The 26,381-nt window shown below is 39.3% G+C and overlaps 3 protein-coding genes and 1 long non-coding RNA gene across 5 annotated transcripts in view; 2 read left to right on the top strand and 2 right to left on the bottom strand.

The window, feature by feature from the left end:
* Positions 1–14,832, bottom strand: part of APBA2 (amyloid beta precursor protein binding family A member 2) — a 122,688-nt gene extending 107,856 nt beyond the window's left edge. Inside the window, exon 1 of the mRNA XM_054836266.1 lies at positions 14,753–14,832. The gene's annotated coding sequence lies outside the window, so the exon portion shown is untranslated. The remainder of the gene's footprint in view (positions 1–14,752) is intronic.
* On the top strand, positions 40–10,142 carry LOC129210522 (uncharacterized). The gene is made up of 3 exons (XR_008578556.1): positions 40–159; positions 292–462; positions 9,644–10,142. It is a non-coding gene; the product is annotated as an uncharacterized LOC129210522 (long non-coding RNA).
* MCEE (methylmalonyl-CoA epimerase) lies at positions 6,624–14,873 on the bottom strand. Its single transcript, XM_054836279.1, has 3 exons — positions 14,753–14,873; positions 10,156–10,496; positions 6,624–6,816 (listed from the first exon to the last, which is right to left on the bottom strand). The coding sequence occupies exons 1-3, from the start codon at positions 14,781–14,783 to the stop codon at positions 6,664–6,666; spliced, it is 525 nt and encodes a 174-aa protein (XP_054692254.1). The 5' UTR covers positions 14,784–14,873; the 3' UTR covers positions 6,624–6,663.
* A 1,684-nt stretch (positions 14,874–16,557) lies between these two features.
* Positions 16,558–26,073, top strand: MPHOSPH10 (M-phase phosphoprotein 10). 2 transcript variants are annotated; one of them, XM_054836277.1, is made up of 12 exons: positions 16,558–16,701; positions 17,531–18,176; positions 20,090–20,238; positions 20,663–20,837; positions 21,147–21,288; positions 21,703–21,770; positions 22,469–22,606; positions 22,835–22,945; positions 23,176–23,283; positions 23,850–24,080; positions 25,563–25,708; positions 26,040–26,073. In XM_054836277.1, the coding sequence occupies exons 1-12, from the start codon at positions 16,625–16,627 to the stop codon at positions 26,056–26,058; spliced, it is 2,010 nt and encodes a 669-aa protein (XP_054692252.1). In that variant the 5' UTR covers positions 16,558–16,624; the 3' UTR covers positions 26,059–26,073. The 2 variants fall into 2 exon arrangements, with proteins under 2 accessions (XP_054692252.1, XP_054692253.1); XM_054836278.1 differs by lacking the exon at positions 26,040–26,073 and having other exon boundaries at positions 25,563–25,766.
* Positions 26,074–26,381: the final 308 nt, after the last annotated feature.

Here is a 26,381-nt window from a genome sequence, read left to right as displayed (position 1 = left end):
GCCTCTCCTCAGCATTCCCTCAGCCCGCGCGCCCCGGCCCGCTGCCCCCACTGCTCGGTTACCCCTGGACCTGCCTGTCAGCCTTCGTGCCCCGAAGAGCGGAGGTCGCTCTCCGCTCACAGGGTACCGCTCGGCCTGCTTCCAGCGAGGTTAGAAGAGGTAATGGCAGAACTCTCTGAGCTGCCTCAAAGAGGGCTGGTGAGGTGATGCTGTGTTTGTACACCCCTGAGTTTCTCAAAAAATGAGTGGCTTGGTGATATGAACTGACCTGTCAAATATGTTCTTCCACAGATACAGAAGGCTGGAGGACTAGCTCTGCACCAGCTTCTCACGTGCCCATGGAGGAGCTTGCCCAGACCTGTACACTGAGGCGAGCCAGCTGCAGGGCGTGTCGCTCCTGCACCCACAGCCTGCAGGATGGAGCAACCCTTCAGGAGCCCCTCAAACAACAGTGGTAGGCAGGTACGTTTGCTGGAGGCCTCCAGTCCTGCTGTGACGCGTGGCGAGGCCACCCTGCACCGGTGATCTGTACACCTAGGGACCCTGCTTCAGTGATGGGCCATAGCAGATGTTGTTTTCTGTGAGTCTTCCATACCATGTTCCTGTGAAGCGCACTCCTGAATCCTAGCTATGTAATCTTGCTAGTTAATCAACTCAGGTTTTCCTGTTGCTTGAGGTGCTCCAGTGCAACAAAAATCAAATACCAAAACTTTGAACATTACAGCAGGGGACAGCACTGGACTTAGTGACATTCCATCATATGCCCTGATTTATGAGATGAAGTCATGATTTTTATGCCCTTGTGCACATAATACATTGATCCCCCCCAAGATTAAAAATGGAAGATGTGATGTGTAATATTTAAAAGCGCACTCAAATGGGTTTCTCCAGGAACATTTCTCACAGTGAATGATAAACATAGTTGTTTTCTCAGGCCTTTTATTAGAAACTACTAGATCTTTCTACTGCAACAAGGTGATGGTGATTACTTTGTATATAAAGGACCGTATGTGAGATCAAGTGTTCTTAGGCCAGTTATGACAGGACTTGTTCATAGGTATGCAAATTTGAGACTTGTAGGTATTCTTGAGTGTAAAAAATAATCTTTCTCATAATAGCAAAAGTGAAAAGCTGTCTTAATGTAATTATACTGCATTCCAATCTGCTAGATACCAATGTTCACTGTAATAGCTGTGTGTCTACCTTGGTGTGCTTTTGTTTGTCCTGGGGTAGCTACACCACTTGCTTAGCACAAAGTCAAACTCCATGCACATGCAAAGGCCCTTCATCGAAACATCGTTTTGTGGTTTTTTTATTCTTGTTTTTTGTTTAGTTGTTATGACTTCTGTTAAGATTCACTAACTACAGAGTAGCCATTTGATACTAAGAGGCTATTTTCTGTCATGGTTTTTCTATGGTGACTTTTCTCATCTGTCCCTTTCTCTATCCTAATTACTTGACTGATTTTGGTTCTCTTTTGAAGGTAATGAAAACTCAAACATTACATAAACTGTAATGCATGTATGTTTTACACAGAACTACAGGAAGTTATATATAACCTGTAGATGGATTGTTTAAACATTTAGCAAGTCATGTTTTAATTCATATTATTAATTCTCAAAATTGTTAACTTGGTGAAATAGCCTCATGTACTTCTCAATTGATATACCAAAAACAGTATTCCCAGATTATGTTTTCTTTTTGAAGTTACTGCGGCTGCAAGTATTGTACTACAACGGACCTCTCAAAGACTGCAGGTGTCCCAAAGGGAGTGGGATATATTTGTTAACTTCTTAAATTTAAGTTCCTAACAACCATTCTCCCTCCACCTCATTTTGGAGACAGTGACTCAGACAGATGGTTATAGAAAATTACATATCAAAATGGAAGGTAAAAATAAGGTGCATAATATCAGTCCAATAATGGACCTCTCCGCTACTGTTCAATTTCTGGAAATAATCTTTTCCATACAAGCCACCCACAAATGCAGAAGCAGGATATTCCCCCTCTTTGATGCAAACTGTGCATCGTCACATATGCCTTCAGAGTACACACAGTTACTAGTTCAGAACTTTTTTTTTTTAAATCGTGGTTTAAACCTATCTTTATTACTGAAAAATGCAATCTTAAAAATAAGTAAAAATCTTCACTGAAGGTCTATTTTATAGAAGATCTTAGTACCTATTTGCTATTTTTTATGTTAACAAAGCATAATAGTTAAAAGATCACTTCAGATTATACCTAGAAAAGTCATGAAGTGCTTCAAAATGTATCATTACTTTTAATTGTCTAAGACAAAACTCTTACTCACTTGTGAATCTATGCTACATACTTTGCAGTTAATAATGCTGTTTAACAATAGGCAAGACAGTGCAAATGAACATGAAACTAGACAGATGACATCATTTTATAGATATTTAAGGATTATACCATCCCAGGAGGTAAACCTCTCTCCATCATAATAAGATAAATTTACATTACATAAAATGTTCAAACTGCTTTGAAAATGCTTATCAAAGGTGACAGATTTTGCATTCCTAGGAAGGTGAGGTCTTCCATTTTAAAATGTCAGCATTGGGCCAATTGATTTATATATTGCTGTTAGTTTTCATTTCCATACTAATCTTATATGATTCAATGTTCCAAGTTTAAACTGTCAGCTACCTTTCTGTGTCTAAAGTCTGGTGCCAACCAGCACCTGTAAGAGAAGCACCAAGGCTACCATTTTAGGGATTTCTTCCGTTTCACAGTCTAATAATTTGGCCAACATGACAACTGCTTTGGTAAAGAATCGAGTGTTTACTGAAACAATTAACTCTAACTTTTTCTTTTAATTAAGGGTTCTTGAGTCCAACAAACCCAAGTCAGATCACTACAGGATGAATGTTTTGTAAGGAGAGAATCAAATAGAAGCACCAAGGAAATTATTCAGAGCACCTACTCTAAGTACCTCAACTAGATACTGTAAACATCTCATTTCCTTATCTTTCTGTGAGACTTCCTTGGTCATATCAACTTCCATTCATCTATCTTAGCAATAAAGTCCAAATCCAAGGACTGTCCTTAACAATACACAGCAATGCTTCTGCATGTGCATTAAGAAAGTAAACTCTAGTCTCAGCATTCAACACAGAAGTATTACCCACCCAGGAAGTGGTCTGCAGAAGCAAGTGCCATTTTCAGTTCCTCTTGTAATTCATTCACAGCTTCCTAAATTTTCAGGCTGTTTTAACTATATTAAGCACTGTAGCTGTGGCATCATGATAGAGTACATTTTTCCAAAACTTGTGATAAATTGTGTAAATATGGTAATAATGGAAGCAATTGAATTCAGAATGAAATACCCAGTGTTTGGTTTTTTTTAATTCAGGTGAATTAATTGCAGTATAAGCATGACGGGACCAGAGTTTTTGCAAATTTGCAAAACTGTAAGGTTAGCTTTTAAAAGGCATGTAGTTAGTTGTTTTCTCAGCTTTTTGAGTTTGCTTCTAGGGTTGTCTCATGCATATGGAATGGGATTCATTGTGCAGCCTGTTCTCCTCCTGCCACCTAGGAGAGAATTGAGGGTTGCAGAGAGGAAGTCAAAAAAGATACTTTGCATCATTTAATCATGAGCCCTTTAGCTGCCTGAGTAATGTTGATGAAGTCCAGAAAAATGTGTCTTGTCTGCCTTAGGCAGCATAAAATGGGAACATGCTTGAGCTCAGAGGGGAAAAAAGGCACATGGAGAGATTGGAACAGGGAACTTGCACTTGATGAATGACCCAAGCATGACAAAATTTACTGACACAATATTAACGTTTCATCTTCTGAAAAGCTTGACATTATCAGAAAAGAAGGTTTCACTGTACCTTTTAGGAAAAAAAACCCAAAATCAAATTCTCATTGTCAAAGCCTAATTCTATTCCGAGCTAATTAGGCTCCAGTTATTTGAATCACTGTTGTTCTTTGCAGAAGTCGTATACTGGTGCAACAGGGGTATATCATTACGTGTCCCTCCACTGGAAGAAACAAATCACAGTTCTCTATTGCTCCAGTTTCCATCCCTGAATTTCCACTGTTTTTCTTGATGTTATTCCCCTTTCATAATCATGGCAGTGACAGAGGGTAAGGCCCATATATGTAAACCCCCCCTCCCACAAACCCTTAGACAGTCAGAACAAAGAATGACTTCTGAAGGCTCTCTTACTTAAGGTGAAGGACTAGAAGTTTGTTAAAAGTATAGGGGCTGATCCTGTTCCCACTGAAATCTATGGGAGTTAGGCTTATGAACAGAAAACTTCTCTCAATGCCTCTTAGCTGTCTTCAGATTCTTCAGCTGTCCAGCTCTCTTACCTATTGCTTCCAGTTCTAGAGCTTGAGAGGTGGAACTTCTCATATCTTGTAGCACATACCCAGACAAGTAAGAAGTCTGATCCCACCAAATGCTAAGAGCTTGTAAGAAGCATGTTCCAGTTTTGGGTGTTGACTAATTTTACAGACCTAAACTCTCTTTTTTTCTTTTGTTTTGTTATTTTGTTGGTATCTTGACTTCCACCTTAGGAGTCAGATGAAATGTATAAACTGAGTGAGATAGGAGCATGACTTAGTTATGATGAACAAAATACATCAGCTGACTTGGTGCTAGGCAACCCCACTGCTGTCAGTCAGGAAAATTGCTGGTCACTTGCTAAAAGCATTACAAGTACCTTTCTGCTAGTAAGATGGGGAGCACAATGAGACAAGTGGAGTAAGTATTGTTTACTCAAAATCTCCCTTCCCTAGTACTATATCAAGCTACTACTCTTAGTGTATTGATAGATGTCAGACACAAAATTCCATCTCCTTCAGACAGGACAAAGAAATGGAGTATGAACCTACTGATGACTGCCCTGTTTACTGTTGCACCAAACTAAGGGTATTAAGTTCAAAGACTTCTGTTCAATTATCTTGACATGTAACCAGCAAGGCTTCTAGTCTTGGCATTCCTATGCTGGTTTTGCAGAAAAGATGCAGAAAAGAACAGAAAGACAAAATCAGCTTTGCTAATAGAATGTCTCCTAGAGTGGCAGAATCATATTTCAGGAACATCAAATCATCCCGCTTTTCCATCATGAGCCTTAGGATTCCTAAATTCAAACAATTTAGAATTTAGATCACAAACTACCCTCTAAACAGTGATTTGATGAAATGCAAGAACCCTGTGGAAGACACTGTTTTTCTTGAAATTTGACAGGAGGAGTATTTGAGTACAAAACTATCTCATTTAAAAAAAAAAATGCATGGCTTTTCAGAGTTTTTTTTTCAGAAGTAAAATTCATGAGGAAGCATCAATGTCTTTAAAGCCCTGTTTAAATCTCAGGTCAACATTATACTTGTATTTTGTTGTAGCAAACATCACACAGAACACAAATAATTCCATTTCCATTAAGTAAAAATTCTCCTATGTTAAAATGAACTTACTTCATATCAAGCTGAAACTATTCACTGTATATGCAGAGAAAAATATAAAAGAGGAAAATATAAAAGAGGAAAATATAAAATTCAGATTATGGTTTAGCTAGGAAAAAATAGAACTCTTAAGGATTAAGAAAACTAGAGAGAAACAGCAAGTCTTCAATTTCTACAGCTGACGTGTCAGAACAAACCTATGAAAAGAAAGTATCAGGACAAACTGCTTGCTTAATGCACACCAATAAAGTAAAGTCTGTCCATGAATAAGTCAACAAACTGTGACTGCAGTCTATCAGAAATGTAAGTATGCTGGCATGCTCTCTGATGTTAAAGGCAGTGTATGTAACCAAGACTTATGCGGCTTATGTTTTCCACTGTTTTTTAAGTGCTTTTGCACAGGAAAACAATATTTATAAAGTAAGTGAAAAGATTACTCGCTATTTGTCCAAGTCTCTCCCAGATATCTTCCTATGGATAAAGCTTGAAAAACAAATATTCAGTACCTGAAAAAAACTAAAATGTGATAAGCACAATACAGTCCAAAATATATTTCAGGCAAGTAATTTTTCAGATATTTTTCTCACATTGCCTGCATATCCACAAAATTCATAAAACAACTAAATGATGATTTATGCACAGTAACTTCCTTGGCAGTAATTGTTATGTCAAGGAAAACTTAGTTACTGATTGCAGACACACATACAATAACATCAGGATTTTTTTATTGCATGAACCAATCAAGCAGTGTGAACCACAGATGTTGAATGGTGAAAACAGAAAATACAATGTTCCTTTTCTCTTTATTTCTAAAGGGAATATCTAAGCTATATTGTTGTCACTGAGAAGTGGGTCTCTGCTCTGAAATGTAGAACAAAATAATGTGGGATGACCTAGAAACTGTACAGTTTCTGTGGTTACGGAGGTAAAACCATGCTGCAAACATGAGGCAACAGAACATAAATTACTATGTTACATATTTAACGTGGCTTATGTATTAGTCTTTAGAATCACAGAGAAGTCAAGAAATGTCAACATATTAATTCTGAAAATCAGATCAATAACAAAAAGACAACGACTCTAAATCTGTAGCACTATTTCAGTACTCAAAAGCTGTACGTAATCCACAGGAACTACAGTAAACTTGTAAAGACTGAATACCACATCAATATTCCCAGCACCAGCTCAGTAACTTCACAGCTAATCTATTGTTTTATTTATGAATATTACAGCTCAAGCTTGCTCAAGTTCCACAAGGACTCCATGGCAATCTTTAGGGTGAAGAAAAATCACAGGTTTGCCATGTGCACCTATTTTTGGCTCTTCACTCAATATTCGTATCTTTTTTTTCTTCAGTTCTGTCATAGCTGCTTTTATGTCATCAACCTTATAAAAGAAAAATACAGTTCACACAAATTAACATATTACACTGTATTATGCAGATTCTACATTTAGGAGCAATAATATAATTCCTTCCTAAAGTGTTATTTCTAAATTCTAATATAATTCTGAAAATAAATTAAATTATAAAACAGTTAAAAAAAAATCTAGTCTTAAAAATAAAAAGCCTACAGAAGTTTGCATTTGTTATTTGAAGATTTTATAAAATATTGTTTAAGTAGGTTGTGCTATATTTAAGAAATTATTAAACAAAAATCACTCATGCACAAAGTCCATTGATTTTTTTATGTTGTTATTTTATAAAGACTCCATTAATAATCTAAACTCTGCATTACTATTACTAAGAAGATCATACTGCTTTCAAACTATCAATAACTAAAGCATGCCTCATTGTCTAATTGATGTCAGAACACTGACTCATTAGATGCTGTTGAAAAGGGAGGGCAATGGGCAGAAGGTAAAAGGAAAGTCCTTTTTAGATTTATATATCCTCTTTCTGAGTAGGTTAAGCTTCATGAAGTTTCCTGAGAAAAACCTTGGAATTATTAGAAACATACCCAGAATATGACCTGGTTTTCCTATTTAAACTTAATTATAACAATAGCCTTTAACGTAATATTTCAGTACAGTTTCCTGCAGAAATATGTAATTAACAAAAACATGTCTATGCTGTATAATGTGATCTTAAGTCTGATGTCATGTCATCAGATGAAATTTGAATTTTCCCAAACCATAAATGCATTCATTCTTTGAAATAATAAAATTAGCACTCAGTTTAGCAAATCCAATAGTCAATAATCAATAAAGACCTAGAATTAAAATAATAGCATTGCTGTTTTTGAAGACTGAGGTGTCTGGACATAACTTGGTGAATAAACTTGCATGATGCCATTGTAGGAAAGAAGGAAATATCTAGCTTTATTTCAGAGGAACAGACATCAGTTAATTCCTACTCATTTGCAGCAGTTTTGTTCATGGAAAGTCTGAACTCACTACAGTTCTTCCTACACAGAACTACCAGTCTGCTAAAAAAACCCCAAACAAATTACTGTTAAGTTTTATCTAAAATAAAACAGCGCATGTAATGTGTGCCATAGACCCCTCCAGATTGTTTCCCCAAGCAGAAAAGCCACTGCAGCTGCTGCTCCTGTCCTGCAGACATGGCCAGAAGAGGAACTGTGTTTGGGCTCAGCTGGAATGAATTACTGCATCCCCAAGGAAGCAGTGAGAGTAAACGGGGAAAGCCTGTGGGTGCATCCATGTTAGGAGAATATCAGGCTCGGGTTTCTCTCTTGTTCTACCAAGTGTCCAGAATGCTTTTCATTGCAGGTATTAAATTCAATTATAGCTAGTCAGGGATAATTTAATTTCTTCTTAAAATGCTTATTTTGTCTGAAACAAGTTCCCTATCAAAACATCTGTCTAAAATTTTCCTTTGAATAATAAGACAGAAGGAAGAAATAAAAAGCATTTTGATAAATGTCAGGCTTCCTCTCCAGTATGGAAAGAATTCAGCTTTTTGCAATAAAATTGTTCCTAGAATGACATTTCTACAAAATATTTTTTAAATTTCAAATGAATAATAAATTGATACTGAGGTTCTTTTATAGTTTTTCTGAAAGCCGTGTTTGCTCAACTTCAGAAGACAACATAATGTTGAAATTGTAAGATTTTTCCATTCTGAGGAGAATGGAAAATTGGAGGAGGGAGTTTAATCTCTTTTTGATTGACTATGATAGTGACAAAATCTGTTTTCAGTCCCACTTAAAGAGCAGGTCAAGAGTGGATTGCTTTTCTTTCCATGTAAATTACTCTATAATCTTCCATTTGTTTTTACGTGGAGACAAACATGAGGGACTTAGGACAATCTTTTTTTTTTTCTTTTTTGTTTTGCGTAGTTACAAGCCTTCACTTAGGAAAATCTGGCTGCAAGTAGCACTAGCTCATCCGATTAATGGAAATTAACTGCTAGATTATGACTCCTAGCTTGCTTGACCTACTGTATACAGTTATAAATTTTCTTTTTTAACACAACAGTTCTACATTGTCCAACATGGCATAATTAGCATGTCTCATTCTTCTCAATTTTCATAATTAACAGTATGACTTCCCTTGACAGTCATCTTGGTTTATCTGCAACAAGATCATCTCTCATACAAAATGGAGATCTACATAGTACAATTTGAGCTGGTAACAAATATTTCTTGAGACATCTTAAAAGGGATTACATATACTTGAAAGGCTTGGGAGCTTCGAGCTCTTTTTGGTGAGAAATGCCTACAATGTCTTTTCTCTTGTACCTGTAAGTAAGTACAACTGGTCTTAACAGAGGGCTGGAGAGTTTTTTCAGTCTTCCTGCAAATCACTTCTTTCTTCTACACACCCCATTTCCTAAGTTCAGCTGAGGTCTTTCACAGTTCTATAGCAGAACTGCCTACAATTTAGGATCCATTTAAACAGAATTAATTTTCTTATTCTTGAACATCTGTAAATAGCCAAACTTCATGTAAGAAAAACTGCACTGCCTGCATATATGCAAAATTTCTCATTTTTCAATGAAAACATGTAACTGCAAACACTGGTCTTTTGTAGATGTATTCTGAAAACAACTTCTACTCACATCAGTAATCACATTACTTTTTATTATTACACTTGCATGAAATAATAAAGTTTGCAAGACTCAGATCTGTAAAATATTAAAAACATGTATCATAGGCAGCAGCATGAAATTTTGCATCAAACATATACACTAAAACATGAGTATACTAAATAACTACTTTACCCAGCACATTTACATCTTGTGTACTTCCAGACCAATCTCTCTTTGATGGACAAGGAAGAACAGGACAGTAGAAACTCTGGAGACTTTTCTGCTGTTTGGTAATTATGACTGACAATCTTTTTTTTACTTTGTTATAAAATTATCAACTAAATATCAAACAGGAAGATGCTTTTGAAAATCTAAACTATGCTTTAGGTTAAACTGACAACTCCATCTTTTTCCAGTGTCTGTCCTTTCTATGTTGACACCTGTCAAATACTCTTCACAAGCCCTTCAGCTTGTCCACCTTCCACACTGGATATTTAACCCTCCCCTCCCCAATTTAATCTTTATAGCATAAAAGAGGAAAAAAATGATCACATAGCCCATGAAATTGCACTGTGATTTCCAAAACAAAGGCACGTTTAAAACTTCTTCTTATGCAATATAAACTCTCACAGATGTGACAGCCTTATATATTTGTTCTTGACACAGGTCAAACCTATGAAAAAATTATGCATACTTTAATCTATCTTATTATATAATATATTGTGTTAAAATACCTCAATGCAGATATGATGCATTCCTCCAGTCTTGTTTTTTTGCAGAAAGCTTGCAATGGGACTTTTCTCTCCTAAAGGATGTAGAAGTTCCAGCTTGGTATTTCCCAGCTCCACAAAAACAGTGTAGACACCATGTTCGGGAAGAGCAACAGTCTCGCTCACCTGTGCTCCTAACACATCTTTATAAAAGGCCTGAGCTTTCTCCAGATCAGGTACTGCAATTGCTACATGATTAAGTTGGCCCAGTTTCCACAAACAACTTGGAATGTTCTGAGAAAAGGAATGCGATGATGGGGGAGTTTGTATTACAGGAGCTGAAGTCTGCAATCTGGTAAGAAGCCCTGAAAAAAGTGAATAGCAATGATATAATGCTTGTGAGAAAGTATCAATGTCTGTTCTTTCCCCTTTTAATGAGGCCTATATAACTCCTATGTCATAAGCACACCAGTGTGCAAAGCTAAAGGTAGACTAAAGGAAAGAATTATTCCGTAGTACTAGCAGAGGTACAAAGGTGAGGGCTAACACGTAGACAAAAGATGGAGAAGTCATAGAGAAGCTCAGCGTCGTGAAAAACTGCTTAGATATCTACAGAACTCTCCACCAACTACTCTGACAAGGCAGTACTGAACTTTGCACTATCTGTGTCAAATCGCTGTGTTGCTCACAAATAGTTCTAGAGTTGCTTGTTTTTTTAAAAAAAATCATGAAAAAAAGATATAAAATGAGGATACTTATAAATTAACTACATTAATCTGTCAGAATACTAGAAGCTGGAGAGGTCGGGGGTGGGGAGAAATTGTAATCATATCAGTTGTTTCTAGCACCAGAATTAGATGAAAGGATATATCCATAAAAGCTGCATTTTAATTTCATGCCAGTTTGCTTTAGGCCATGTCAGATTTCTCAATGCCTCAAGTCCAAGCTAGAGGCATCTCAGCATTTTGGAAGTCTTTGAGGCATTCTTAGCTTTAAATTAACAAATGTGCTATTTTGCTAAGGGATTGTGCCAAGGATGCACTGAGATTCTGGATGCTTTGCAATACACTGAGTATAGCATGGCTTGCATTTTTTCAGACTCTTTGTAAGGTTAGTAGTAGCTGTAAGGTTAGTAATGGCTGTAATTCATCAGCTAGCTTCACTATGAAACTGAGAACTACCATTTCACAGGAATTCAAGACTCTTACAGCTATCAGTTAATTTTTCTTCACAAAGACAACTGATGCAGTCCTTAAATCTAAATCTTTCTGAGCATTGTGGTGTGATGGAAGAAGTCGTCTTTGTGTGTATTCGAGACTTAAAATTACTATGTGCAATGTACGTACTTCCAAAGACTTAGCGTCACAAAAGTAAGTCTATTCAGAATCTTTGGATAATGCTACATCAACTTCCTACACTAAGTATTTACAGAAACTTGTCCAGTTCTGCAAGTAACTGCCCTGGAGTATTTCTTGCCAGCATTTCACGCAGTACATTCTGTAATCATCATCAAAGCCAGAAGTTCTGGACAATTATTTTTCACTTGTTACCTTTAGGCTATCATACTGGCATAGTAGAGCAACTCAATATTTCCAAGTACTTTTCAACTTTTTACATGTTAAAAAAAATCCCCTAGCAGCTTCTACAGAGAAGAAAAATTCTTGTTTTTCAAATGTCTTTGCTGAAACTATTTTGTAGATAGACTTGCCATCTAAATGCGTCTGTATCTGGGGTGAACAAAGCACTTGTCTAGGGGAAACACTACTATGCAATGCTTATGAAATACAAAATAAGAAACATACAGTATCTAGTTGGCATAATTAGAGGCATGGATAATTAACTAGAGTTTGACCTGATCACCAGAGTAAATAATGTATTAAAAAATGTAAAAAAAATCCAACTCAATGCCTGCCATACAGTCTTTTCTGTCCACTGAAGATTCTACCTAAGTAGCTGTTTCCTACAGTAATTTCTTAAGACCTGATTAAATTCTTGCTGAAGCAAGAGATACTGTTCCACTTAGCAGAGGTCAGTATTCTCCAAAAGAGAAAAATCCTTTGAAAGACACGAACACTTACTATATAATTTGTTATGTTTCCTAGAGCCTTTTATTGTTTCATTCCTTCTTCCAAATATTAACAGACCGCAGGTCAGTAGAAATACTACTAATGTAGATTTTTCAAGCAATCTTTACTGATGGGAAAGGCTAGGAATTTTCCCATTCTTCTTGACATCTCCCATCTATAATTCTTGCTGTACTTCATACAGGGCATATGACTACATCGTTATTATAATTTGATTTGTATTTTGTCTATTTTCAAGTAAATTGACAGAAAGTAGAGACACAGACTGTTACTCAGCTATTACTGAAGCAACAGCAAAAAAAAGAATAGAAAATGCTGTTTCTGTTGGGTTCTGCCCAAGAAACATTTGATTTTTGTGGTGTTTCCTGGAAAGATAATAGATTGAAAAAGTATATTCCTAGGATTCTTGTAAAGTCAAAGATACTTAAATGCCCACTCATATGACAATATTATTTATGCATCTCTCCATTTCCTCCTCTCACTTAATGGATTGGGTGGTAGAACCCTATATATTTTTCCTATGAGTATGTAGGGGTAGAGGACTTCTTATCAGGTTTGGGGTATTTCTTTTTTTTTTAACTTTATTCTATGAAGTCTTGTGAATTTATCCTAGCTGTAGTCATATGCATATAGAGCTTTAATTTTAAACCCATAATTACCAGTATGAATCGACTGAGATTAAACAAAAAGCATTTGTGTTTTTCTTGCATTATATAGATTAGTAACTATATCGTTACTTAAAATTACAATCTTCCTCTTCTAACCCAATAATCAAAAGATGACCCTGCAATGAAAAAGAAAGCTTTTCAGCAAACTTCAGATTGAACACCCACCACTTCACTGTTTCAGGGAAGAGACACTTATATTTATGCATATATCAAAAAACTAGTCCTGTTAACTGTTTACTGGCTAAATTCTTCAGTCATAAAAGCATTTCTCCACTGACAGCAGAATTATTAAAGTAATTTTTAACTTTCTCCAATGTTAAAAAAAATTACTTTCTCTGCTTCTTTTGATGCCAATGGACACTGTGACTAAAATACCTATCCAAGTATCTGTCCTGCTTGAAAAACCTGCATATGCTGACCAAATTCACGCATGCAGTTGCTTTTCCTCATATATACAGCATATTGGGTTTTTTAAGACCTCATTTTTCAAACACTGACAACCAAATCTGATTTTTTCTAGATATTTTGTCCTTTAGAAAAGATTCAGACGATCCTGCTCTCATATATGATCGCTGGCTTCCTTGCCTCAGTGATAGTGCAGAAGGTATGTCACGTTCTTCAGCTTCATTTGAAGAATATTTTTAAATTGATCTATTTGGGTTTTATTCTATTAATGGTTGACTGATCTACTAGTATTATGCATGTCAGAGTTTAAACATGTACAGTTGTACCAACTGAGGTTTACATTCTGTAACAGAGCAGATTATGAAGTTAAGGTACCACATAAAATGAGATCCTAATCCCTCAAATGTTTATTCATAGGCTTGTTGCTCCTTATGTAGGGCAGAGTTCATGGACTTACCTGGCTAAGTAATCAAACACAAGCCAAATTGAACTGAATTCAGTCGTGTTCTCTATGGGGCGGTTATACAACCGTGGGGCACAGTAAGAATCTTGTAACTGGGCACTTGTCAACTATTTCAGGTTGAGAAAAGCTCCCCAGCATGGAGAGGATGCAGTGGCCGTAGAGAGTTTGGCATACAGGGGCTGTGTATCAGCTCTCTGGACCAAATGGAGAAAGGGCATAGTCTGGCCATTCTTAAATCTCAGCAATTTCAAGGTGGCGTTAGCATCTTGGAAACTTTGCCAGCCAACGAGGTTTAGGTTATCCATAGTGCTGCTCTGCTCTGCACTGGAGGTGGCTTTTGGGAACCAGATGGGCTCCATAGATCATAGAAACTGAGTCTCACTTTGCTGCAGCTCTGGTTTCTTCAATCAAAGAACAATTATACAAAGGTGTTTTCGATCCCAGTCTCTCATTCACTTTTCCTTAAGTCTATGGCTACCGAGTAAAATAGTGTGGTTTAAGTACGGTGAATTTAACCTGCCCATACTTACTATTAAGAGAGTGAACAGTCTAGATAATTATAATGAACGGGAAATGATTTTGCATTTGACCTCCAAGTTGTACCTTAAAAAGACAAGCTCCTCCTTGTGCCTTAAGTTTGGGGTTTGCTGCGTAAGTTTATTCTAAGCCAGATAACGTCAGTTGTTAATACATGTCATCTACATCCGAAGACCTTGTTTTTATTTATAAAAGCAATTCCCTTTTGTTGTGGCCTGTACGGCCCTCTCGGAGAGCCTCGGGCCCGCTCCCGCATCTCAGGGCGGGCAGGGGCGGCGCGATCCCGCCCTGTCGGCCCACCCGGCCCCAGCACGAAGCGGGAATGCCGGCCGCCGCGGGGCAGGAGCTCCAGGCCGGAGGGGGCACCGAGGCCCGCGGCCGCCCCGTGCCGATGCCTGGGCCCTCACCGGCCCCGCCGCCCGCCCTGCCCCGCCCCGCCGCTGGCCCTCCCAGCCCCCCGTTACCGGCCGCCGCGCGCCCCAGGAAAGCCGCCATCTCGCCGCCCCGCCGCTCGCACCCAGCCCGGCTGTAGACAGGCGGGGCCTCTTCGCGGGGGAGAGGCCGTCCTCCGCCGTCACCACAGCAGCGGCCGCCGCCCCCGTTCCCGGCGGGGCTGAGCCATCCCCCGGTTGCCCAGAGCTGAAGGCGCGCTCGGGCCGGGAGTCCTTCGGCGTAGGGCCCGCGCCACTGGAGCCTCTTGGTACGAGGCACCGGCGATGGCAATGGCTGTGTCACGCCGAGGGGCTGGTGGGCCCTCGCTGGGGTGGGTGGGCGCAGCTGCCCGGTGCCTTTCCCAGAAAAAGAAAGGTGCATCGGCCAGGGGCGGGCGCTACGGCCGCTGCCAGCCGGCGTGCACGGCGTGGGGCGGCTGAAGCCTGCGCCTGAGCGGGGAGGCGGCTGTGCAGCGAGCCTCGTCCGTGCCGCTGCATCCTGCTAGCTTCTGCGGGGTCAGCTCCGGGCACCGTGTTTGAAAAGGAAAGTACAAAAGAGGCCAGCTATAGCAAGGGACATCTGTAGAGAGAGAAAGTTTCTGGCTAAAGCATTGTGCAAAAGAGACTCAGGACAATGAGCAGGCTGGCTTCTGGAGCTCTGTTCCAGTCTTATCAGGGGCGTAGGACATTGCAAATTGCTGTGATACATCCAAAATATATAAACAGCTTGTGCCATTTCAAATGTGATAATATGTGAATAATTAAAAGTGTGGATCAAAATCAGTGGTCAAAACAGGTATTTAAAAGTCCCAATATATGACACTTTCTGCTTCCAACCCATGTTGTAAAGTGTCAGATATGTTTATGATGTTCAGAGAAGCACCAGTACAGGTCATACTCATGCTGGGCCCTGCTCCACGCAATGGATTTTTGAGGGTGCAAAGTGCCAGTGAGAGGACACACAGAAGTTGCGTAGCAGGGCTTTGTTTTCTGTGCACTGAAAAGACTTGTTTTTCTGTTAGGAAGGAAACATGAAAGCAGCAGAGGAACAGCAGAGGCAAGAGCAAGAACAAAGTGAGAAGGTTGGTCAGGATTTTGGATGCCGGTGCTAAACGGCTGTGCATGGCTGGGAACAGCATCAGGTAGGGTGAGTGCAGCCCGAGGCAGCCCCTGCGAACGCATTGTGCGGCATAGGGGAGGAATGGAACGTCTCCCCCAACTGCAGCAGCAGCTTCTTCACCAGAGTCTGAGGGTGTAGTGCTTCATTTGACTTTATAAAATAAACTTTAAGGAAACTATGTGATGCAAAGTTACAAAACAGTTGAACACTGGGCAGTGCTCGCTAATGGCACAGGCGTGCAAATGTGTGCTTAGTTAGCTGGGACCTTGGAGACACCAGTTAACGTCAGGCATTTTGCTCACAGAATCAGCTGGAAATGCGTGGTTCCAAAATAGCCCTTGTATCTAGGTCAGAAAGACAAACCTGCAACGGAAGATGACTATAGGTTTACTATATTTAGAGCAGGTTTTTCAGTGCTGATGAACATCCCAATCTAGAGCAATACCACGCTCTTCCAAGGGGAGGAAGCAGCAGCCATCAGTAGATGACTCTGCAATACTGTGCTTGAGGTTCAGTGCGAACGCGAGGAGGCCTACCTAAAGAAGCGGGCGTGACATGAATAAACGAGGCGGCTCTGTGACAAAAGCAATGGGCTGGGAGGCAGAAATGCTTTTGGCGTGGGAGGTGGATTGGGCCGGCTCCCGCCGCTCTGGGTGTAATACACCGCGGGGCGGAACTGCCGTATGCGGAACTTCGGCGCCGGCCGCAGGAGGCGGCCGGACCGCTCAGCCGGCTGCCTCGGGAGGCGGTGCCAGGTTGCTCCACGCGCCGCGGCTGGCGGGAAGATGGCGGCTGTCAAGGGGCTGGAGACGTGCCTCAGGGTGGCGGGTGCCGCCGCGGCGCGCCCGGAGCGCTTCCTCAGGTACCGCGGGTCTGCGGGTTTCCCTGGGGCCGGGAGCCCCCAAATGCCGGACTCTGTGTGTGTGCACGTAGCGCTCTGCGATTTGTGCCGGCCTTGGTGCTCTCGGAGGGGAGCCTCGTGCCGGCTGGCCGGCACCCTCAGCTACCCCCGGTGCCTCAGAGCTCTCCTGAAACGTGCTATTAACACCGTCGAGACCTGACTGGGGCTTCTGCCACGGTTGCTACAGTATCCTTTTCCTTTTTTTAGCCTTCGGGAATTGGGAAACGGAGGTTTCTGTTTCAACCAAGTCTGTTGAAGCATTGGTAGCTCTAGAGAAAGAACCGGAAGAGACTATCCAAATATAAAAGCTGAGGAGTAAGGCAGTGGAGGAAGACAGTTGCCTTTTTAAAACCAAGGGTCTATATCTTGGATGTTTGAGGTACTTAGTGCTATACTGTTTACTTCCCCAAAACGTCTGGAGTGGTCAAATAGGATCAAGATATAATAAGATGCAACTGTAGAAGAGTGGAGTATTCTGTCCAGCTGCTGCTTCATACACAAAGTGTAATGAAGCTGAAAGGCTTAATAATTAGAATGTCTTTATTTCTAGGAATGTTTAGTAGTAGTACTCCAAGAGATGTGTGGAAAGTTAAGCAACAGCAGCAATTGTTGAAAGGTGCTGTGCTGTAGCACCAAAATACCTAAGCAAATATAAAAAGAGTTAACCATGTGGTTAACTTAATGGAACGTGTAAAATGGATGAAAGCTAGTAAATTCTGCAAAATAGAAAACAAAAATTATATTAACTGTTGTGCTTTTTAAAGCTCTTAAATATTTTTTCTACCCTTAGTGTGCAAGATGGACAGGCTGCTGACTTCAGAGCATTAACAAAGACTCTCTATGATTTGAATAAAGCTCTGGGAAGTAATGTAGTTCGTGGGGGTCCTCTGAAAGAGCTGGTGATAGACAATTTTGATGAAGAACAGATTTGGCAACAACTGGAGCTCCAGAACAATGCAGTTCTTGATTTCTTCAAGAAATCCATTGCAAGGGATGCCGAGGATGAAGATCTTTGCCTTCTCTCAGACCAGGAAGAGGATGGCTCTGATGAAGAGACCAGCAGCGACAAGGAATTGGAAGACAACATAATGGAAGCAGAACCTGAACAGAAGAATGCTTATACAAAAGATAAAGTCAAAGAAAAGCAAAGTAAATTCAGAGAAAGCATAATCCAGAAATACAGTGATGAGGATTCTGATATTGACTTTGATATTGAAGCACTGGAGCAACAAACTAAAACAGCCAAGGAAACCACATTGAAAAAAATGGGAAGAAAATCTATAGTGGATGACAAGTTTTTCAAGCTGGCGGAGATGGAAGCGTTTTTAGAACATGCAGAGAAGGAATACAGGGAGGAGGAAGAAGAAGATATTAATTATTTTGAAGACATCATCTCAGATGATGAGGAAGAAGAGTCTGAAGAAGCTAAAGTCAGAGTAAGAATATCAGTAAATTAATTTTCTGATCTCTCTTTTCCTTTAACTCAAGATCTAATACCTGTTAGGGCGACATTAATTGTTGAACTCTTGAGTAGAAACTACCAAGTTAAATTTGATGAGATAACTAATGATTACTTCTAAAGCTTTAATAATATATTTGACATGAATATCTGGTAACAAACCGTCTTAGTGTAGAAGAACGTCTTGGTGCTGTCCTGCTATTCTAGTCTCTCTTTACATGGGTCTTGGGTTTTTGCATGAATAAAGGAAGGGATAGTGTGTTGTAAGAAACAAGTGACCTTGCAGAATAGGTGACCCAGCAAATGAAAAATATGTGTCACTCAGCATTGACATCTGGCAATTAGAGATCACTAAGGTGTCTGAGGCAGAGCAAAGGGCTTTTGGTGACTTCTTTTTCCAGGGTGTGGTGGGTTGACACAGGCTGGAGGCCTGGTGCCCACCAGAGCCGCTCTCTCACTCCCCTCATTCTTAAACAGGGGAGAAAAGGCATAATGAAATGCTTGCAGGTCGAGATAAGGACAGGGAGAGATCACTCACTAGTTGTTGTCACAAGCAAAACAGACCGAACTTAGAGAGGGAAATCATCTAATTTATTACTAGGCAAAACAGAGTAGAGAAATGAGAAAATAAAATCAACTCTTAAAACACTTCCCCCCACCCCTCCCATCTTCCCGGGCTCAACTTCACTCCCGGCTTCAACCTTCCCCCCCCCTCAGCGGCACAGGGGGACGGGGAATGGGGGTTACGGTCAGTTCATCTCACGGTGTTTCTGCCGCTTCTTCATCCTCAGGGGGAGGACTCCTCTCATCGTTCCCCTGCTCCAGCATGGAGTCCCTCTCACGGGGTGCAGACCTTCAGGAGCAAACTGCTCCAGCGTGGGGTCCCCCACGGGGTCACAAGTCCTGCCAGCAAACCTGCCCTGGCATGGGCTCCCCTCTTCACGGGTCCACCGGTCCAGCCTGGAACTTGCTCCAGCGTGGGCTTCCCACGGGCCGCAGCCTCCTTCAGGTGCCTCCACCTGCTCCGGTGTGGGGTCCTCCACGGGCTGCAGGTGGAATCTCTACACCCCCTCATCCTTCCTCCATGGGCTGCAGGGGGACAGCCTGCTTCACCATGGCCTTCACCACGGGCTGCAGGGGGATCTCTGCTCCGGCGCCTGGAGCTCCTCCTCCCCCTCCATCTGCACTGACCTTGGTGTCTGTAGAGTTTCTTACATCTTCTCACTCCTCTCTCCGGCTGCAAAAGCTCTCTTTCTCTAAGTGTTTTTCTTCTTCTTAAATATGTTATCACAGAGGCGCTGATTGGCTTGGCCTTGGCCAGCGGCGGGCCCGTCTTGGAGCCGGCTGGCATTGGCTCTATCAGACACAGGGGGAGTTTCTAGCAGCTTCTCACAGAAGCCACCCCTGTAGCCCCCCCGTTACCAAAACCTTGCCACGCAAACCCAACACACAGGGACATAGCTTTGTAACTCTGATTTAACTTAGGTTGCTGAGTACTTGTTTCCAAAAAAAAAAAAATTAAAAAAAGTCTTACTTGCTCTGGGATTCTCTGGTAATATTAAATAAGAACTATGCCCAGGATATAAGGGAACTTGTACACGTTCCAACGAGTAATGGGCAAAATCTACTGCTTTTTGACTTCTGTGTATGTTGAAATTGGAAATTAAGTGGTAGAATATTTTAAATAGTTGTAAAAGAGATTAGCTTTACTAAGATGCCCTACCACAGGTTAACGCTTCAGTAAACTGCATTACTGTTACACAAGTAGTGCACAAGTGTTCCCCAGGTGTGGGAAAAAGACAAGATACCCTTAGATTTCTGTCAGTCTAACAGTTTTGGTTTGCTTTGCCTTTTTTTTTTTTTCTTTCCCCCCCCCCCTCCCCTTCTTAGCCAATTAAAAGTTCTAGAGACTTGACGTACAAAGATTTCTTTGATCCAGTCGATGACAATGGTGATTTAGTAGCTAATGATGTTGAAGATGATCAGGAAGAGGAAGTGGACAGTGTTATTGAAGAGGAAAATGAAGGAAGCATGTCTGAGTAAGTATATGCATTATTTGCAGTTAAAATGTCCTTGTAATTTTACACTGAAGTGAAGGAGAAACTAAAGTGTAAATTCCAGGCTCACTTTGGTCATGATTTGCCATTCTGTGTTATCTGTTGTATGTTCATGGTTTGCATTGTCCCCTTATGTAAAAAGTAGTTTATTTACTTATCATTTGACTATTGTCTCTTGATATTTATTTGAATAAATCATTTAATAGCTGTACCTTCAGTTTTTGAAAGTTATTTTTAATATATAAAATTTTCCATAGTGTCCCCTGCCTTTAGGTTTCAATAAAAGCCTATTGTATTTCCGGTGTTAGTTGTAACAGGTGAACATCTAATGGCTGAAATATCTTCATGTAAAAAAATTAAAAATACTTTTCAACCTTTTTTTTCCTATTAAATTTTAATGTTACAGGGTCGAGGATATGAATGAAATGATGATGGACAATATGAGAAGTAAAGAAGCCTCTAAAAAAGTTACTTTTAGTTTGCCAGATGACAGTGAAACAGAAGATGTTACTGATATGCAGTTAGAGAAGGGCATTGATCCCAGTGAAATAAAGTCTTCTTTTGAGAAGAGACAGGAAAAGGTAATTGTTTTGTTGTTTTTTTTAATTTATTTTGATAATACTTTGAAACAGTGGCCGATGTATTTATTTTTTTTTAAGTGATTGTGTAATTTGGTCAGAGTCTGGCAAATATGAAGAGGCTATTTACAAAGTAAGATAAGAAAAAGAAGTGGTTTATCTACATCAGATACATAAGCAATTGTATATTCCCTCCTCTTTATGTGAGGAGGAGGAGTAGAAGTACCTGAAATAACTATTAATTTCTTGCCTTGAGCTTACTTGTGAGCTCTGTGTTTTAAACTTCTTAGAAAATTGGTGGATTTTTTTCAGATGAGCAAAAAAATAAAAAGTTTAGAAGAAGAGTTGTTAGAGGAGAAACCTTGGCAGCTTAAAGGAGAAGTGACTGGACAAAAACGACCTGAAAACAGCCTTTTGGAGGAAACGGTACTTTTTGACCATGCAGTCCGAATGCGTAAGTAGTGAGAGAGGGCTTTCCTGAAAGCGTGTTGCATACCATGTTGGGTTTTCTTCCCTTTGACCTTGCTGAGAACACCGGTGACTCAAAAGCAGGGTAACAAAACATTAAGTTAAACTTTTCAGTGTGTTTTTGAGGTTGTGCATTTTCATGGTGGAAACTACAGAAAGCTATAATCTGTTTTTTGTTGTTGTTCATTTTTTACTTAACTGAAAGTTCATTAATTCGGTGGCAGATTTAGTCAGCCTTACATAACATGATTACTCTCCTTAAGATAGAGGAAAACATTATTTACTTACCTCACCTTCAATTACTACATTTTTGTTAAGGCTTTGTTTATTCTTCATAAAACAAAAAGTATTTCTTGCTGGAGAAGCGTTAATCTTAAAATTATTCTCTTTCTCCTCTCAGCGCCTGTGATCACAGAAGAAACTACTTTTCAGCTTGAAGATATCATTAAACAGAGAATATTGGATGAGGTTAATATTACTTTACTCGTTCCTCCCTGTTTTGTTCATAGACTTGATTCACAGGGCGCATTCCAAAGATGAGTTTGAAGCTCTTAAAATGTTAGGTGTAGAGTTATCTTAATTGATTTCTGCAACTGGCTGTTTTATTCTTTTGCTTTGATGAATGTGTCTTTAGAGTCTAAGGAGTTCTGTTTTTACATGCTGGGTTTTGGTGCGCTTCAAAAAAATGAGTGTTTGCAGATAAAACTATAAGGAGTTTATTTGGAATATAATGCCAGTGTGTAAATTTTGTCTATGACCGTAACTGTAGTGCTCTGAGCATTCTGAATAGTAACCCAAACTCAATTATTTACTTTGTTTTTCTTAAAATCCACTGGTAGAAGATTTATTGAGCTTGTTGAGGCTTATTATTAGTTCAATTTAAAAAAAAAAAAGTATATATGGGGGGGAGAGTATTTAAGTACTTAAGAAAATTACACATTTGTTATTTGTTATATAATTTTTACCGCGATCCGCTAAAAATAGGCACACAAGCTAGAGCTATAAGTCTTTTATTACTTTTTTTCCCCCAAATAAACGTGTGAAACTTATTGCCACATGCACAAACTAGTTAATGTGTCAGATAAGTAATAAGGAAAATGTTCTAAATAAGCTGTAGCACCTGATATTTGACTGTAGTTGCATTTGGTCATTAATGACTTTCTCAGGCATGGGATGATGTAGTACCAAAAGAAAAACCAAAAGAGGAGGCTTTCGAATACAAGAAACGTATCACTTTGGATCATGAAGAGAGTAAACTGAGTCTCGCTGAGATCTATGAGCAAGAATACATGAAACTTCGCCAGGTAACATAAGCAATGCCTTTCCTTTCGGGTTGAAGTTCACATCACATAATCTTATATCTTCATTTGTACATTGCTAACTCTGCTTTCAGCTTTGTGGAAGTAGTTCAATCTTTCTCCTAGTGTTCACCAGTGAAATGGCTCTGAATTGCATAGTGTGTTGTTACCAGTCTTGCTGAAGTAAATTAGCTTTTTGAATGGTGTTGCAGTAACATTGTGTTATTAATGTAGCAAAAGACTGAAGAGGAAGAAAATCCTGAGCACAAAGAAATCCAGGAAATGATGGATTCACTCTTCCTGAAGCTGGATGCGCTTTGTAACTTCCACTTCACACCCAAACCAGTAAGTACAAAAGTTTCATAAAGTTGGAGGGTTTTTTCCCCGTCTTTGAAATTGGATACTTTAAAATATATTTGGGAAATGGAAGGTAGAGTGTTACTGAGCTTGTTCTTATTTCATATTAAATGCATTGTAATTGCCTCTAAAAAGAACCAAATATTTAGTATCTTCAGTTAGCTCTAAGCTCCCATGAGACGGTGTGTTCAGTCCTGAATATGTTTCCTTATTTCTAGCCTGTGCCAGAAGTTAAAATAGTTTCGAACCTGCCAGCTATAAGTATGGAAGAAGTAGCACCTGTTGCTGTTAGTGATGCTGCTCTCTTAGCACCAGAGGAGATCAAGGTAAATATAAACAAAAATCACATAAGGATGTGGAGAAGATCTGTATTGTTGGTAGAAGGGTGTACTGGCTGCCAGATCAATGGGAGAATTCCGTCCTCTCCCACCCTGGGTTCTTCGCCTTGTGACCTTCTTGCCTAGCATTTTAGTGTTGGTTGGTTTTGGGGTGGTAGTGGTTTCTTTGGTTTTGATTGGTTTGGGTTTTGGGTTTTTTTGATAACTGGAAGGAGTGGAAAGAGTTAATTTTATTGAGCTACACTAGGCCATAATATGATGCTTCAGTTTTGTTCTTGACTATTATGTGATGGTAATTATTTTCCCAACACATATATGGACATTTGGAAGGGGAAAGCTAATTGACAATAGGGAAGAGCAATTAGTGTGTCTTCGATCATTTGTATGAACCTCACTTCCCAGTTTTTGCTAGTTTTTGGCCTTTGCCTTAACGCAGCATCGCTCTGAGCTAGCTAAACACTTGAAATAATGGGAACGCCGAGACAGGTTTGAGTACTGTGAAATGAGTCTTTTCTTTTGCACACTTATGGATTTAGACGTCGTGTTCTCTTTAGGAAAAGAACAAAGCAGGTGATGTAAAAACAGATGCAGAAAAGACTCCCACAGATAAAAAACGAGAACGAAGAAAGAAGAAGCTTCGCAAACGTACGAGGCTAAGAGAAAAGGAGAAACGTCAGAAGCTTCTTGAAAAGATGAAACCAGAACAAGGCACAAAACTTAGCAAAAAAGCTGCTGCAGCAAAATTAAAAATGCTTACAAAAGAAGGCAAAGCATCTCTGCTCAAGGTAAAGGTCTCTTAAGTAGTCTTGTATAACTTGGAGCTTCTGAGGTGAAGAATACTCAAATCCCAAGGATACATAATATTCAGCTAGAGAAAGGAAAAAGAACTTTATTACAAAGAATTAGGAAGTAAAGGGTTTGTTTCCCTCCCATACCTCTTGGCACAGCTACATCTCCTAATCTTTCTCTACCCCCTCAAGAATTCTTGTACACAAGTGGTGTATCTGCTTATGACCCAGACCTTATTACCTTATTTACATCTTGGCAAATATAAAAGGTAAATGTAGCTGCTGGAAGGAAAGAAAGAGGTAGGAAGAAGACATGGAAAGGGTAGATGCATATTCCCTTTTTTCTTTTCTTTTTTTTTCTCTTCTCTTTTTCTCTCTTCCCCTCTATGCTTTCCCCTGTATTTTGAACTACAGTTTTGCAAGGACTGTTCTAATCCATCCTTGTAATTGTCCCACACAAAGTGGTGTTGAATGCCTTTTTAGTCCTGAGTTTGCTGATTACCCTGACAGCATAATGTCAGTATAGAGGCCTGAAAAAAATACAGCTCTGGTTGCACTTTGCAGTGACCCCCTTGTTTATACTGCATATTTATGTAGATGTTACTGCTTTAATTATGAATAAATCATACCTAAATGGTTGCTGGCACCTTTAGAAGCTTACTCAGAGTATGAAATATATTTGAATTGGTAAGCAACTTAATCTTTAAATGTGGAAGAAATATGAAAAAATTGTACAATACAACTACTTTATATCAAAGTATATTCACAAAGCAGAAATGATTGTTTGCATTAGATATTACTTTCTATTTATTTCCAAGTTCACAAGGTGGTGTTCCTGCAAATACTAAGACTTATGCTCTTATTTCCTGCATTTGAACCGTTCCCTTGGTTAAATGAGACTACTTGCATGCATAATTGAGGATGAGGTTCCTGTTTAGTTCTTTCTAAGCTTTGAGTAACTTAAGCTATTTCAGAATAGAATATTCCTATTTAACTTTCTACTTGTTATTGTGGAGCCTTGTCTGTAATCTCAACAGATTGATTTTGTTTTGCATGCTATAAAACTGAACTTGTGTACCACCTATGATGCCTTATAAATTAAATTTTTAAAGTTTCTGAAATTTTGAGGTATTAGAAACTAATAGAAAGAAAACCTTTTAAAATGTTTGCTCTTACCTCTTCAAAAGGAGAGCAGAACACAAAATACAGATATATATATATATAGTTGTAGCTTATGATGTGCAAGGATCTATTCTTGATGTCTGTTCTTACCTATGATGCTGATTGCTAATTAGAAAGGGAACGTACTCTTTATTTATTTAGATAGCAAGTGTGGTATAAGACTGCAGTGAAAAATATCCTTTGAAAATCAATTAAAAAAAAAATCTGATAAGTCAAATACCATTTTACACGAGTAACTAGTATAATGGTACTGTTTGTACATTTGTTGGTTATAACAAATATTTTGTCCGTTGACAGGATGAAGGTAAAGACAAGGTCTTGAAATCATCCCAGGCCTTCTTTTCTCAACTACAAGATCAAGTAAAAATGCAAATCAAAGATGCAACCAAATTAAAGAAGAAACAGAAGAAGCAGAAATCCCTCTCTGTTCATAAACTGAAATTGTAATTTACCTTTTTATATATGTTGCTTTTTGTATGTATTAAAATGTTTCTGTGTGAATACTGGAGTAGGTTTTAATCTGTGTCAGTCTTTAAAATGTTTTGTGAACTTGTAAGGTGATGTAAAGACACTTTCCTTTATGTTTTAGTGTTGTTTTTTTCCTACTGTAGAGCTCTGATTTTGTCTTTTTATTCCAAAAAGAAAGCTTCTTGCCATAGGCAGATCCATAGCCATGTACAATACTTGATGGTTGTGGTTTGACTATACAGTCTTTTTATTCTATAGCCTGTAACTTTTCTATCTGCTGTTGTAATAGCTCTGTATGTATTGCAGGAACAACTGCATTTATTGAAGAACTTAAGATGTATTCTGGCAGTATAAATTGGAAATCATCTTTTGAAATTGGGATTATCAAAGAGGGAGGACACAGGAGCTTTTTAAGGCTGCAGTAACTCAGAGTAAGCAAACGTATCCTAAGTTAAAGGGTATTCCTCAAGGCGAAACTATTTCAGTATTTGCTCTAGGTTCCCCTTTCTAAAGAAGGATCCCACCTCCTTTGCGCTCTTTGTTGTTAAAGGAAATTTTAAATTTAAAGAGGGCAAGATGTTTAAAAGAAATCGGTCTTGGTTCGTGCGGTTTCATTAAGAATCCGCTCCCCAGGCCTGCGGCCCGCTA

The sequence above is a fragment of the Grus americana genome, chromosome 10 (genome assembly GCF_028858705.1).
Source record: "Grus americana isolate bGruAme1 chromosome 10, bGruAme1.mat, whole genome shotgun sequence".
Classification (NCBI taxonomy): Eukaryota; Metazoa; Chordata; class Aves; order Gruiformes; family Gruidae; genus Grus; species Grus americana.
The sequence above is the reverse complement of the archived record's forward strand: the minus strand, read 5'-3'. Positions and strand labels throughout refer to the sequence as shown.

Excerpts from the sequence above, each read along its gene's own strand:
- MCEE (XM_054836279.1), bottom strand. The coding sequence starts at position 14,783 with ATGGCGGCTTTCCTGGGGCGCGCGGCGGCCG. Across the intron at positions 10,497-14,752 it reads CCTGGGGCGCGCGGCGGCCG|GGCTTCTTACCAGATTGCAG; the intron begins GTAACGGGGGGC and ends CACTTTTTTCAG. Across the intron at positions 6,817-10,155 it reads TGCATCATATCTGCATTGAG|GTTGATGACATAAAAGCAGC; the intron begins GTATTTTAACAC and ends TTCTTTTATAAG.
- MPHOSPH10 (XM_054836277.1), top strand. The coding sequence starts at position 16,625 with ATGGCGGCTGTCAAGGGGCTGGAGACGTGCCTCAGGGTGGCGGGTGCC. Across the intron at positions 16,702-17,530 it reads CGCCCGGAGCGCTTCCTCAG|TGTGCAAGATGGACAGGCTG; the intron begins GTACCGCGGGTC and ends TTCTACCCTTAG. Across the intron at positions 20,239-20,662 it reads AATGAAGGAAGCATGTCTGA|GGTCGAGGATATGAATGAAA; the intron begins GTAAGTATATGC and ends TTAATGTTACAG.